The 13,937-nt window shown below is 57.6% G+C and overlaps 1 protein-coding gene across 1 annotated transcript; it reads right to left on the reverse strand.

The window, feature by feature from the left end:
* Positions 1 to 222: 222 nt before the first annotated feature.
* On the reverse strand, positions 223 to 11,957 carry NPTX2 (neuronal pentraxin 2). The gene is made up of 5 exons (XM_061152326.1): positions 11,532 to 11,957; positions 9,653 to 9,869; positions 4,505 to 4,749; positions 2,586 to 2,765; positions 223 to 1,633 (listed from the first exon to the last, which is right to left on the reverse strand). Exons 1-5 carry the CDS (start codon positions 11,955 to 11,957, stop codon positions 1,406 to 1,408), a joined length of 1,296 nt encoding a protein of 431 aa, XP_061008309.1. The 3' UTR covers positions 223 to 1,405.
* Positions 11,958 to 13,937: the final 1,980 nt, after the last annotated feature.

Genomic DNA, 13,937 nt, shown 5'->3' on the forward strand with positions numbered 1-13,937 from the left:
CTGGGGCTGAGGAGGCGAGGGCAGTCCAGCACCACGTCCTCCCCCAAGCACTCTCCGCTCCCCTGGGGCTGCCCACTGGGGCCCAGCCCAAGCTAACCAGAGAAGCCAGCCCTCTGCCAGAGGTCGCGAAGCCCCAACCCTCCCTGTCCTCAGCCCCAGACATGGAGAAAGCAGACACCGAGGCTGTCTTCCAGTGCATTTTAATCAAAATTCCATCATCAGAAGAGTTCTTGTAGCATACAGTGTTAGGATGGGCATGTCAGCTTGGTCCTACAAATGGAACTTTCACAGATTTGCACTTCGAACATGTATGAAAAATAAAATATATAATATTTAGCTGTATAAATTTCCCCACTGAACCACGTCTATCTTTTAAAATAAATGACGACCTCTGTCGAATAAATTAAGCAGCCTGGAGTCGCTGAGCAGGCACCAGCCCAACGACATCCGTTTCCTGAAGAAGTTGTTCTGGGGGAAATAGTGGAGACAGTCGGATGCTCACAGGAATCCACGTGAATTAAAATGAGCACGTGCCTCACAGTGGGGCGAGACGTCAAGAAACCGGGAGCGGGTTAATGGCTGCTCTGTTTGGGGCGGTGGGGGTAAAAAAAAATCAATTCCCCAAACCACATGGCATGGTTGTAAAAGCTGCAACTGAACTTTTGGCACCAGTGGGAAAAAGACACCTTTCAAAGCCGGCCAGGATTCCACCAAAGCGCGGGTCAGAGGGCAAGCTGATGGAGACGGGGGACAGCGGCCTGGGCCCTTCTGTGTCCAGGGTTCCCATTCACAGCCCCCTCCCCGGGGCCCCAGACGCTCCCTCCACCTCGGAGATCAGGCAGGGCAGTGTCCGGGCAGCCTGCCTTCCTCTGCAAGCTCAGGAGTTCCTGGGACAGAAAGATTCACTGCGTAAAGAACACCAAGAGAAAGGCCCTTTTTCTGGGGGGGTGGCGTGGGGGAGAAGGGAGGGGCTTCGCTGCGTGCTCAGCGGACAGCAAGGGTGTACGCAACACACGAGGGACATAGCCACTCCGGCAGGACGACGCACAGCCTTCGAAGGGGACGGAAGACGGCACACACGAGACACCAGGCATCCGTGAGAGCGGGCAGGGCTGGGGTGCGCTAGCATTTACAGGGGTTCTGAGCAGGAGTCCCTCCACGGTAGGAGTCAGGAATCCGTCCACCTGCGGCTCAGGGCTTCCTCCCCGCCCCAAACCAACAAAATCGTGGTTCGGAACAGATAAGCTGGTGACAAATGACGCCACAGAGCCTCAGGCTGAGAGATGCCCTGGGTGGGGAGCTTCGAGGGCCCCCCGCCCACTGTGGCAGGAAGTTCGCACGCAGTTCCACAGGGGCCATGAGGGGAACGGCCCAGCCCCTGCCTCCCGGACAGAGGGGTGGGTGACTACAAGTCAAGGAGACGCTCCTCGCAGGTCTCCACCGGCCACTTGGAAGCCCCTCCGAACACGTCCACGTTGTTGTCCACCCAGGGGATGATGTTGCCCGGCATGTTCGTGGAGCAGTTGGCGATATTGATGATCTCTTGTGCACGGAGGACGCGGTCCCAGATGTTGAACTGGCTGAGCTCCCCAACAAATGCCTGCGTGGCGTCGAACCTGCCACCAACTGTGTCCTGGGGAAGGGGGACAGAGCACGTGGGGCAGGCTCAGGCGGATGTGTCTGTCCCCTCTCCCGGGCGTGTGGCCAGCCTGGTGGGGGAGCGCCAGCCTGGGAGGACATGGGGCAGGGGCGGACTCCCCCGACTCAGATGGCACCCTGCGGCCACCGAGTCCTGCTGCTTCTAAAGCTCCAGGGCTCGTGAGGCCCGGGAGACGGCGTGGCTCAAACCAGTCCGCTTTACGGAGGGGAGACTGAGAGAGATCCTTGCCCAAGTCCCCTGAGCCGGAACTGAACCTGGGTCGCTCGACTCCCAGCCCCTCCCAGGGGAGAAATAACAGGGAGCCAAGAGACCTGACTCAAAGCCCCCCAAAGGCCCAGGGTCTATTCCCTTGATTTCCACCAGCAAACCCCGAACACAGACTGAGATGTGAACTCTTCTCTGCCCGAGAGCAGATGGCCTCTGCCCCAGGGGTGAGCTTTCTGAGGGCAGCCTCTGAGTCCCTGCCCCATCTCGACCACAGATGTGGTTCCCCAGGGGGCCGTGCTGGGGATCAAGGTTAGGACCCTGAGCTGGGAGCCCCTGGAAAATGCCAGTACCAGCCAGGGCTGGGCATCCCGAGCCAACACAGCGGCAGGCAGAGGCCAAAGAGCTGGAGATGGCCTGGGGACCCTGGGGCTCCAGGGACACTCCTGCCTGCCTGTGGTGGTCAGACTCTACTCTAGAATCTGCCGGAACCCACCTCACCAACCTGGTCCCTGCTAGGAAGGGCAGGACGTGTCCCCATGCCCGCCCTCAGGCCACAGGACAGCCCGAGCTAGGCCGGCAGGGACCCCAGGTGTCCAGCCTGGCTGTCATGCCACGGTGACCAAGGCCAGGTCCGGCAGGCAGACAGCTGGGCGGGGCCCCAGGCGGGGAGACAGCCATGTGCTGCATGGACGGCCGCCCCTCCAGCTGCCACACTCACCTGCTCCTGTCCGAGGATGAGTACACCACCAGGCTTGATGGGGTGCCATGGGGCCAGGTTCTCCCCGGTGCCCAGCTTCTCCCCATCCTGGAAGGCCTCCCACATGCCGTCCCGCGTCGTCCAGGTGACGCAGATGTGGTGCCACTTGCCGTCACTGACAAACAGGGGCAGCTGGGCGACCTGCAGGCGGCAACGTGCAGGTGAGGGCCCCTCGGGGTCCCCAGGAGTTGGACCTGGGGGGACTGGAGGCCCTGAGCGCACTGCTGCTCTCATCGGGGAGGGGGGGTCCCTTCTGATCTCCCCCCTCTCTGCTCTCTGGGTAGCACACCTGACCCTGCCAGCTCACAGGGACCCTTGGACTGGAGACACCATACGTGTCACAGACTCTTAAGGGGAAAGGGGCAGCCTGGGTACAAGCCCCAGACCCCAGGGGGCCCTGCTGTCGACTGGACATGCTTGGATCCTGGCTCGGCTGAGGGTCTGGGATGGACACTGTGCAGACCACGCAGATGTGATGGACAGCTCCCTGCCCCCCATGCTGGTCCTATATGTCCCTCGCTGGAGAACCCAAAGGGAAGTCTGAGCTCTACTGGGCAACTTCTTTGGAAAACAGTCAGACCAGGCATCCACACTCTGCTGGTAGGGTCCCAACAGCCATTGCAACACTTGGGGATCTACACGTGTGTGTCCCCCTGGGCAGGCCCTGGGCAGGTAGGAGGGCACACAGGGCCTTCGCGCCCCACGCCGTCTCCCCGCGGTCCTATAAGTCCTCTACAGACTGGCTCTGCTGTCAAGCGTCTTGTTGTTACTGTTGGTGTCCTAGCAACCCCGAGCTCCCTCCCAGGAACTGGCTGTTTACACGACATCAAAACCGAGGGGAAAACAAGGCTCTTGGCTCTGCTTCGTCCAAGCGCGTTATTCAGAACAATTAGTCCCCAGCTCACGGACATGGCCACTGCTGGAAGGGGCCCTGCAGGTGGATTCTGCAGCGTTTCCCACTGAAACAAACTCCAGCCAGAGCAGTTCAGTAGAGACAGGCAGGGTGGGGGCTGAGTGCCCGGGGAGCCCGCTGGGGCTGTGCAGCCATCCACCACTCAGCCCCAGGAAGGAGGGTGTGAGGCTGCATGCTGGGGGATGTGCAGCCTGCCTTACGTTTAAGTGAGGCTGCAGGAGGGTCCCACAGACGCCCAGAGCTGATCTCTTAAGGAGACCACGTTCCTGAATGTCAAAGTAAGCCAGTCTATCAAAAAGGGATATTTACTCTGGAAAAGGCAGGACTGTAGGGACAGGGGACAGATGGGTGGTTGCCACCAACGGCAGTACGAGCAGGAGGTGGCTATAAAAGGGAATGAAAATCAACACAACATTGTAAAGCAATTATCTTCCAATTTAAAAAAGGGGAAGGAGGAAATTTGGGGGAAAGATGAAACTGTTCTATATTTTAATTGTGGTGGTTACACAGCTATGCATTTGTCAAAACTGGTTGAACTAAAAAGTATAAATTTTACTGTATATAAATATATTTCAAGCCCCCCCCCACCCCTCCGCTGAAAGACATGCTCATGAGAAATATCACACAATCGCACACACATACACAAACACACACCCTCCCCTATTCCTGGGGAACCACTGTGACTGACTGGCCTGAGCGCCTGTGAAAACTCAGGCTGCCCCGAGGAGGCCCAGTTCATTCTGACCCTCTGCGGCTTCTTGGTGGGACTCACAGCTTGGATCCCCACAAGCTATAGCTGCCTGGCCCCCTACCCGGTCACTTGTCCAGAGTGGGACTGAATCAGGTCCAAACCATCCCCTTCGGGGGGAGGACAGCCTTGAGGTCAGATGTCAGACTTCCTGTAACATCCCAACCTCAGTGGCCGCCAGGATAGGGGGGAGGCTGGCAGGCGTCCCAGTGGGCTCACCTTGTCGTTGATGAGCAGCTCGATGGGGTTGTTGCCCCACTCAATCAGCACGATCTCGTTGGCCTGCCCAGGCACGGCGTAAGAGAACGGGGTGCCGATGCCCGGTGAGGCGCTGGACCGCAACCACAGGCAGATGGTGAAGGCATACAGCTCGGGCAGCGTCTTCTTGATCTTGCCGTACAGGTAGTTCGTGCGGAGGGGCAGGGACACTTTGAACGCATCTGGCGACTTGAAAGCACTGTTGCCTGCAGGAGGCGGGGGGAGCAGGATCCGCAAAAGGGGTTGATAGTGTGTGAGCACCCCCTTCTCTTTCCCCACAACCAGCACAGCCCAGAGCAGCAGTTGACCTGGACTCCCTCCCAGCAAGCGGGTCCCCCAAGCACAGGGCACCTGCTACAGACTGGCCGCTGTCCAAGGTGCTGAAGTGGGAAACAGGCATATCCTTGTTCTTGGAAGCTCGAGGAAGAGGGAAGAGGCACGCTGGATTTAACCTTCTGGTTAAACTAAGCCAAAAAACACTTCCTCAGCCATGTCCCATTGCCTCTGTTATTTCCTAGAAATCTCGGCCCCTTCAGCAGGGCTGGGTCGGGGGCCTGCTGGACTTGGGCTTGGAGGTGGGACCCTGGCGCTCCATAGACACTCGTCCACCAACGAGTCCATGTCACTTCTCTCCTGGAAGAATCACCACCGCCCAAGGGGAAGGAGTCAGGCACCCGTGACTCAACACTACAGCTGAACTCAGAAGTGGCTTTTGGACTAAATCCCTGAGTGTACTGCTTTGCTCAGGACCTTCTCTTCCCTCCTCGAGAGAAAACCAAGTTTACCGACCCATTTCCTGCAGTCTGGAACCAGCAGGAGGCAGACTCCCGACCCACTGAGGCGAGCCCACCCGCCCTGAGCCTTGATCCCTTGGGGCCTGCCTGGGGCTGGCCCCAAGCACATGGCACTTCTGAAACCTTTGGCAAACAACTGAAACTCTTTAAGTAGATCTAAGTCATTTTCAGTACAGTTTTGGTTGAAGCTTGAAATTAACAACATCATAACTAAACACACAGAGGACAAGCCCCTGTCTGCTCATCACAGATCCCAGCGTTTGCAGGGGATTGCAGACTCCGTGCACTGTCACAGCAAAAGCTTCTCTCTTGTTGGGGACCAGAGGCTGCCAGGGAAGGAACCTAAATGCCCGTCACTCCTTCAACAAGTATTTATTAAGCACTGACAAGGGGCCCGAGGATCCTCATTTCCGTCAAAGACAGGCAGGCTCTCTCAGCTTGGAACCACACTGCCTGTGTCACTAGTGGATGAAATCTGTTCCTTCCTCACCCTGCTCTGTAGAACAGGAGCCAGAATGGATGAACCATTCTCCACCACGAGCCCCCAGTCTCATTTTTTAAAAAAAGGTTTTTGATGTGGGCCATTTTTAAAGCCTTTATTGAGTTTGTTACAATACTGTTTCTGTGTTTTATGTTTTGGTTTTTCGGCCACAAAGTCATGTGGGATTTTAGCTCCCCCAACCAGAGATTGAATCTGCACCGCCTACATTGGAAAGCAAAGTCTTAACCACTGGACTGCCAGGGAAGTTCCACCCCAGACTCATTTTCTGCCACAGTGAGGAACACAGACACGTGAGAGAAGCTCTTTGGTGCCACAGTTCACACCCCACCCAAGGACCTTCCACAAAGGAAGGCTGCAGGGCCCACTGTCACCCTTCTGACCTCTCTGGAACGGGCAGTGTAGAAACATCAGAGTCTAAGCTTCACACATAGTATTTATTTCTATCTGCTGACTATGCAGTCTTGCCTGATCCCTCCTGACCTCCCAAGGCTGTGGAGCACTGGGTGAGGGGTGGGAAGACCTCATTGCCTGGGGAAGCTGAGGGCAGGGCTAGGCCAGAGGTTACACTGAGATGGGCCCCACGTGAGGCTGAGACCCAGAAAGTCCCAGCTCCCTGATTTTTCAAATTGCACAGCAGAGGCACCAACTTACCCCAGGTCACACAGCCCACAAATGACAGAGCCAGGAACGGAAGCTGCACTTCCCAAGACATGCAGCTGCAAATACTTAATGTGCAAATGCTTGTGTTTTCAGCAGATGTGATTATCTAATAGAGAGAAATGGCGTCTCTCCTTGCAGGTGGGCAGGCTTGCTAATTTGATCAGGCTCGGGGTTAGTAATATCGTTAGCCCAGTGATCACAGATCAGTTCCATCAGGGCTGGGAGAGCCGAGGGGCGGCCATACCCTGAAAGCTGGCGCCCTCTATTCATATAAAACAGCTTGGAGGTTCAGAGGAAACTTAGCTAAAACCAATTAAGGAATTAAAAGGCCTGACCGATAAATCAGAGACTGCAGGTGGCCGACAAGCCAAAGATGGGGAGCAGCCTGGGGCTAAAAGACAAGGGTTCCAGTGTTTACTTTCGCTCTTAGCTGGGCTCTGCCTGGCTGGAGCACCCGGAGTCCAGAGGCCCCCACAGATGAGCAGGTCTCCCAGTAAAGAAAACGAGCACCCTTGGGACCTGGGCGACAGGAGCATCCACACGCAGGGTTGGAAGCTCAGCACTGGGCTGGGAGGAGCATCCCACCCAGCAGGGCTGAGGCCCACGTGCCGCTCCAGGCTGCAGCCTCCATGACTCTGGGCCTCGGGGGTCGCCACTAACCGCCACCCCAGCTCTGCAGTCTGGCGGCCACGTGAATGCGGGCGTCACTCAGCTCTGACTCAGTCCCTCATCTAACCAAATCCCATCCCACTGGGTTGTCGCAGGGATTACGGAAGACACAGAATGTGGAGCTCAGAGCCCAGCATCTGGCACAGAACAAGCACTTAACAGGCAGGAAATGATGCACCGAAGGCCAGAGAACCCCGAGGGCCCCGCTCCGTGTGTGGCTGAGGGCCGTCTCCCCGGGCTCAGCAGGGCGCTTCTAAGGAGCACCGTATGCTTTCTACTCACGGTGCGTTTGGGGGCTGGCAGCTTACATCTCTGTTCACACCTGTCACACACATGACAGACACAGAGAACTGCTCAGAAGACAAACGATTGCCTCCCTCAAAGACTCACCCTGGGGCTGGGTGGAGCACACGGGATTCTAGAGTTCTCGTCGAGGGGTCGAGAGGCAGTGGACCCTGAGCCACCGCTCAGTGCCAGGGTCTGCAGGCTCTGCAAGAACGGCCCTGTCCTTGTGGAGGCCAGCTCCAGTTTGGACACGGACCTCCCCTCTGCTGGGCGAGGTCTGCAGGCTTTCCGCAGCACCCCAGAGCGTGGGTGCAGGGATCAGACTGGCAGAGGTGAGGCCTGACTGCAGCTTTCTGGCTGTGAACAGACACACCAAGCATAGGAGGGAGGGTCACAGAGGGGCAGCTCCTGGGTGGTCACAGCCGTGATGTGAAACTCAGAGCTTCCCTGGAGTCACAGAACAAGACGGGGAGGGGTGGGGTTACGTGCCTTTGCCGTCCATTAGCCGGTAGCCTGGGTCCCACCTCGACCCCCTCTCCCTGAGACAGATGACAGGTCTGGCTGAGAACCTCGGAGCACTTTTTCTCATCTATGAAATGGGTATAACAAGAGTCCTGACTCCACACTCGAACTCAGTAGACTTCAACCAACCCGCTTCTGTTAACCCACTTCCTCGTAGCAACTCAGCCACCATGCCAAGCGAGGTACACTGCCACCAAGGTCTCTGGCAAAGCCCTCCTCCCCTCACTCTGCAGCCAACCCCTCCCAATCAAGATACTGCGTAACTGCACTGTGCCTGCTCCCTCTGCCCGCAGGCCCCACGAGGGCGCAGCCGGGCAAGGGAAGGTGAGCCGCCCACCCCTGGCCCCAACGGTGCCTTCCTCTCCTCCTGCTCTGTGACAGAGAGCTAAGCTGCAGCTGCGCTGCCTTTGGGGAAAGCCTCTGAGACCTAAGGAGCTTCCTGAGGTCACCCAGCATCGGAGGTGAGGCAGAGAGGACATTTCTAAATTCAAGAATCCAAGTGCAATAATAATGGTAAGGAAGGAAGGATAGGCTTTTCTGGAAGAAGAGGACAGGAAAGGGATGAAGGAACCCTGTGACTTTTGGATGCTGCTGAAAAAGCGACTAAATCAAATGAAACAGAAACACTCTCCCCTTGGACGACTCCATCTGGCCCAGCTGAGCCGACGTGGCTGGAAGAGTATGCAGACATTCTGCCACTGGACCTGCCAATTCACGCAACTGAGTCATCAGAACCTGCCCTTGTCGGGTTATTGCATTTGGAAGGTTATAATCCCATACCCACAACCAGCAAACCTAAAACTTCACACCCAGCACAGTCTGAATGACCTAGGGCCCTTGATCCCTCCCTTTCCTGTTTCCTGTGGGAGAAACTCACCCACCAGAATCTGAGCAGAGAAGAGAAAGAGGCTCAGAGTCTGCTGCAGGGTATAGTTAAGAAGGGACTGAAATGCCCGTGTGGCAGGAGGTCAGGAATCAGACTGGCCGAGCTGATCCTGAGTGTCTTGGTTTTCCACGGACACTGCCAGTGGGGCTGGGGGTGGAGTTAATTCCAGAGACGGCTGTTGTCAGTCACCCCGATTGTTTGCTCAAACAGCCAGGAACCACCAGGCAGGGCCACAATCACTGCTGACGACGGGGTCTGAGCACAGCTGGTGAAAACCAGGACCCTACCAGCCGCTAGCAGTGCCCCCTCCATCTCCACTGAGTCTCTGACCAGTGCCAACAAGGCAAACTCTGTGCACCACGAGATGACTCAGGTTGAAACAGCAACAGCTGGCCTGAGAAGTGAGAGGCGGAAGGGAGAGGTGGGCTGCGGCTGGGAGGGTAAGGCGTCAGCCGGTTTTCTGCCCCCAGCACTGGACGATCAGAGGTGAAGACGGGAGAGCTGTCTCAGAACCTAGCAAACTCAGGAGCAGAGCTCCCCGCCAAGAGTCAGCTGGCAGGGGTTTAGCAGTGACCACTCCCTCAGCGGCCCAAGTGGCCGCATCTGTCAGGGGGCAAGATGGCAGTGCCGCGGGCCCCTCCAGGCCTGCCCTCCCTTGCTCTGAGCCCCGCTTCACCCCCTTACACAGCAGCCGAGTACCCAGACGGTGGGCTGGGGGCGGGGGTGGGGGGTGGAGAGGCGGCTGATGGACGGCCGCCAGGGGGCGGCAGAGACACCAGCCCGGCGCTCACCTCGCTCCAGCTCGGTCACCCTCTGCAGCAGCGCGTTCAGGGCGCTCTCCGTCTTCTGGCGGTGAGCCGAGGTCTCGTTGTGGAGCAGGGACTTCTCGTCCTCCAGCTCGGCCACCTTGCGCAGCAGCTGTCTCTCCAGCTCCCCCAGACGCCGCTGGAGCACCTCCCGAAAGTCGCCGGGCAGCATCGCGTTGGACACGTTCGCTCGGAGCTGGTGCTTTCCGTGGTGGAGGGAAGGGGGTGGGGTGGGGGGCACACGCGGGAGAAGTATTAAGGCCAGTTTAAAAAGGAGCTGTGAAATGGAGCTCTAATGGCCCCCGCCACACAGGGAGAAGCTTCCAAATAGAAATAGTAAATCGTGCCAATGGCGGGAACGGGAGCATTTCGCTGATTTCTTTTCTTTTTCTCTTTTCCGGTACGGAAAGGATTTCAAAGTCAAACAGCAATTACTCTGCTGCAGTATTTGAAATTTAGGAATTTCTTTTTCCCTTTCAGGAAGCTGTGTACCTCCTCTCACCAAAAAGTCAAAAATTTAACCAACATCTATCATTCTCGAGTAAGGACCAAAATAAAGCTAGGACTTTTTTTTTTTAAGAGGTAATCAAACGGTCCTCAAAGCCGATCAACTTTCATCTAGCCGCGCGCCGCCACCCGCCCCCCACCCCCCAACCTCCAAGTTCCAGTAGGGCACAAAAGTGCATGATTATGCTGGCAGAGATGTTACTGGAAAATGAGAACTCTAAAACAGAGACAGTCTGAATTCCAGGAATCTTCGCTTTTAATGCTGCTTTTAAATCCTCACTTCCTATTTCTTTTATTCCTCTACCATTCTGCTGGCTCTGGAGGATGCCGGCTGCTGTGTAGCCACCAGTCCTTGGCAAGCTGTCTACCCCTCCCTCTAAGTGTTCCAAATTGTAAAATAGATTATAGGATCTTCCTGGGGGGTTGTTGCACGGGTTAAAATTAGATAATATGCCTGGCGCATATTTAGTGTTCCAGAAACGTTAGCTCTTATTAATCATAATGAATCGAGGGATATACAGATGCTGGAAATACTGTATTTAGCCATCATGCCAGAGGAAACTCTCAAATAATTTTGCAATAATTACCACCTGTAATTGCAGTCTAGTTTTGCTAAAAAGTATTTTGGTGAACGTGTGTAACAGAAACATCCACACTTCTTAAACGGGGGCGGAGAGTAAAGATGGAAATTAAATGAAGATTTCTCTCAAAGTTCCAAACTGCAGACGCCTTCCGAGAAGGGAATAAGGTCTCTTCCCCCAGAGCAATCGGGAGGGGCACCCTAGGATCCGCGCGCGCAATTGGGGGACAGTGTCTTTGAAGTTAACCGGCTTCAAGGCGCGCCTGGTGTGATCCGTGACCCGCCCACGCTCGCCTTCCGCTGAGACCCCCGGGGCCTCTGCCCGCTCTGGTCCGGCCCAATTTGATTTATAAAAGGTAACACAGGAGGCCCGGGGCTGCTGACCTCCCGCGGAAGCCCCCTGTCCGCTGAGACAAGGTCCAGGAGCGCGTCCGGCTCGGGGAGACTGGGAGATTTGTAAAGCGAGGGAGGGGGCCGTCCGCATTCGCCAGGCTGTACCTCGGGGAGTGAACGGCCCCACAGCTGACAGGCCTGGCACGGCTGGGTGGGGTGGGCGGAAATTTAACCCTTTCCTTCCAGCAAAAGGGTGGGGATGCGAGCCACGCAAGTTAAGTTTCGGAGCCAGACCGAGAGCGCCCCTGACCCCAAACCCAGCTCGCCTGGCGTGCGAGCGCGCCCGGGCGGCGGTGTCCCGCACAGCCCGGAGGGCAGGACCACGCGCCCCTCCTCTGCCCCGCGCCTCGGGGGCGTCCCCCCAGGGACCCCCCGCCCTGGTACCTCCAGGCTCTCCAGGCGGTCTTTGAGGGTCTGCAGAGAGCGGCTGAGCTGCTCCACGACGTGGCCGGGGTCCCGCGGCAGGTCGCCCATGGTGTCCTTGCCCGAGGCTGCCCGGCCCGGCACCTTGCCCTCCGCCAGCCCCTCGCAGCGCGCCAGCTTGGCCGTGAGCTCGCGGATGGCCTCGCGCTGCGAGCCCAGCGTCTCCTTCTGCTGCACGACGGTCTCACGCAGCTGCAGCACCGCGGCCCGCAGCTCCTCCTCGGGGCTCAGCGCGCCGCCCTGCATGGGCATCGCGGGCAGCGGGCAGCCGGCGCGCGCCGCCTCCGGGGGCAACGCCGTGCACACGAAACGGTTGCCGGGCGCCGGGCCGTCCTGGGCTCCGGCGGCCACGGCGAGCGCCACGCCGGCGGCCAGCAGCGCCAGCATCCCGCCGCTGCCGCCGCGCTCACTCGAGCGTCCGCGGGAGGGCCGGCGAGCCGGCGCCGTCGGGGCGCGCGGCGGGGGGCGCCTGCGCGGTGGGCTGCGGCCGGGCTCGACGCTCTAGAGCAGCGTGAGCGCTGGAGCCCGCGGAATCCGCCCGCCGTCGCAGAATCGGCGCACTCGGCCGGGCTCTGCGCTCTGACCCGGCGGGGCCCGCGCGCCCTTTCTTAAGCTGGAAGGGCGGGGGCCCCGGCGCGTGGGGCGCGGCGCCGCGAGCTCTGATTGGCTCGGCCTGGCGCGCGTCACGCGGGGGCGGGGCAGGGCGCCTACTCGCCGAGCTGCGTACCAGCGGGCGGGCGGGCGCGTGGGCCGGAGCCTGGGGCCGGCGGCCCTCAGGAGGGGACGGCTGAGGAAAAAAAAAAAGGGTCCTGGGTGCCTTCAGGAGCCTCGGCCGAAACGAGTCCAGGCGCCCCCTCGGACCCACCCGAGGACGCCGGCGTCGTGGGCTGTGGAGAAGCCAAGAGCCCCCTGGTGCCCCGGCGGCCCCTGAGGCGGCTCCGAGGGCGCCAGGCCTCGCTCTGCGGTCGCCTCAGCCCCCGGGCGGGGACGACCCCCGTTTCACAGATGAGGAGGCGCCCCGGGCGGGGGTCGAACCTTGCGCTGCCGTTGCCACCCGTCCGCGGCCGACATGGGCCAGCCGAGGCGGGGCCGCGGCCACCTCACCGAAAAGGCGGGAAAGAGAGGCACGACGGGTCGCGTCCGCAGTCCCGGCTCGGAAAGAATTCTCAGGTCTGCGGGGACCAGAAACAGGCGGCAGGTCCGACGGCGAGGAGGGGTAGCCCGCGCACCCTCGCGCCACGTTCGGTCCAGCTTGGGGCGCGGAGTCGCGAGGCCACTCGGAGGGCTGTCCGATGCGGGTCCCGGAGACAGCCCGCCGGGTGGTGATCTCCGCAGCAAGGCCTGGGCCACATGGGCCTTGATCCGACCCGCAGTCGTCGCCGTGGTGCCAACGTGGTGAAACAGCGCCCCACCCTCGGAAACAGGGTGCCCAGGGTGTCCAGTGTCCCCGTTAGAGACGCTGTCCTCAGGTTCTTGGAGGGAACAGAGACAGAGAGAAACCCCCCAAAGCAGGAGCAAAGTGGTTTCAGAATCTGGGCTGTGATTTGCAAACAAGTTCACAGAGATTTTGATGCAAAGCAACAGACAGAGCTGGTTTACTGCACATTATAAATGGAAATCTTTACTTTTTTTTCCTCTGTTTTTAAGAAATCCTGTGGCAAGGTCATTAATCATATTATCCATTATACCCGAAACAAATGGATTTGTCACTTCTGCACGGAAGCTGAGGTTGATTCTGAAAACACACTGTATCAAAATAAATGAAATTATTATGATAATGTAAAATAGACTGCAGTGATTAATCTCTAGAAACTGAATTTTTGACCTGCTTTGCACTTCAAACAATAGCTTCTGTTATGTAAATAGTTGTGGGATTTTCAAGGATAATGTTGCTAAATTACCAGAAAAGTTCTATACATGAAAATCTCTTCGTGGATAAACATTAGAGACAGGAAATCTGGTCTACATAACACCGGAGGCAGAGGACAGTGGACGTAATGATGGTTCAGGTAAGAATATTCATTAGTGGAAAATGTAGGGGGGGTGGATGATGGGTTAATTCTTGGTCAGCAACACTTGTAACTATCCCTTTCAAGTTGTAAGTATGACCTTGAATAGATTCACTCCTCCTACATCCTTCTTACTTCAGCTCCTTAAAAAACTCCCCAAGTTCAAATGAGCCCTCCTATACACAAATCGCAAAATGAAGGTAACAAAGTTGCAAAGCACTTAAAATGTTACATTTTAAATGGTTCCACAATGCACCAAATCCAGACATGTTCAGAATTATTCAGATAAGGCTTTGACTTTTCAAATTTTCACTCACAGGTTTGATGTTTTTTTAACTCGCAGACCTTGGTGGATCTT

The sequence above is a fragment of the Dama dama genome, chromosome 10, assembly GCF_033118175.1.
Source record: "Dama dama isolate Ldn47 chromosome 10, ASM3311817v1, whole genome shotgun sequence".
Classification (NCBI taxonomy): domain Eukaryota; kingdom Metazoa; phylum Chordata; class Mammalia; order Artiodactyla; family Cervidae; genus Dama; species Dama dama.

What these genes read in the sequence shown, in the direction of transcription:
- NPTX2 (XM_061152326.1), bottom strand. Translation starts at nt 11,957, where the DNA reads ATGCTGGCGCTGCTGGCCGCCGGCGTGGCGCTCGCCGTGGCCGCCGGA. An exon ending in AGCTGCTCATCAACGACAAG is followed by an intron (nt 2,766 to 4,504) that starts GTGAGCCCACTG and finishes TGCCGCCTGCAG; the next exon opens with GTCGCCCAGCTGCCCCTGTT. An exon ending in TCATCCTCGGACAGGAGCAG is followed by an intron (nt 1,634 to 2,585) that starts GTGAGTGTGGCA and finishes CCCCTTCCCCAG; the next exon opens with GACACAGTTGGTGGCAGGTT.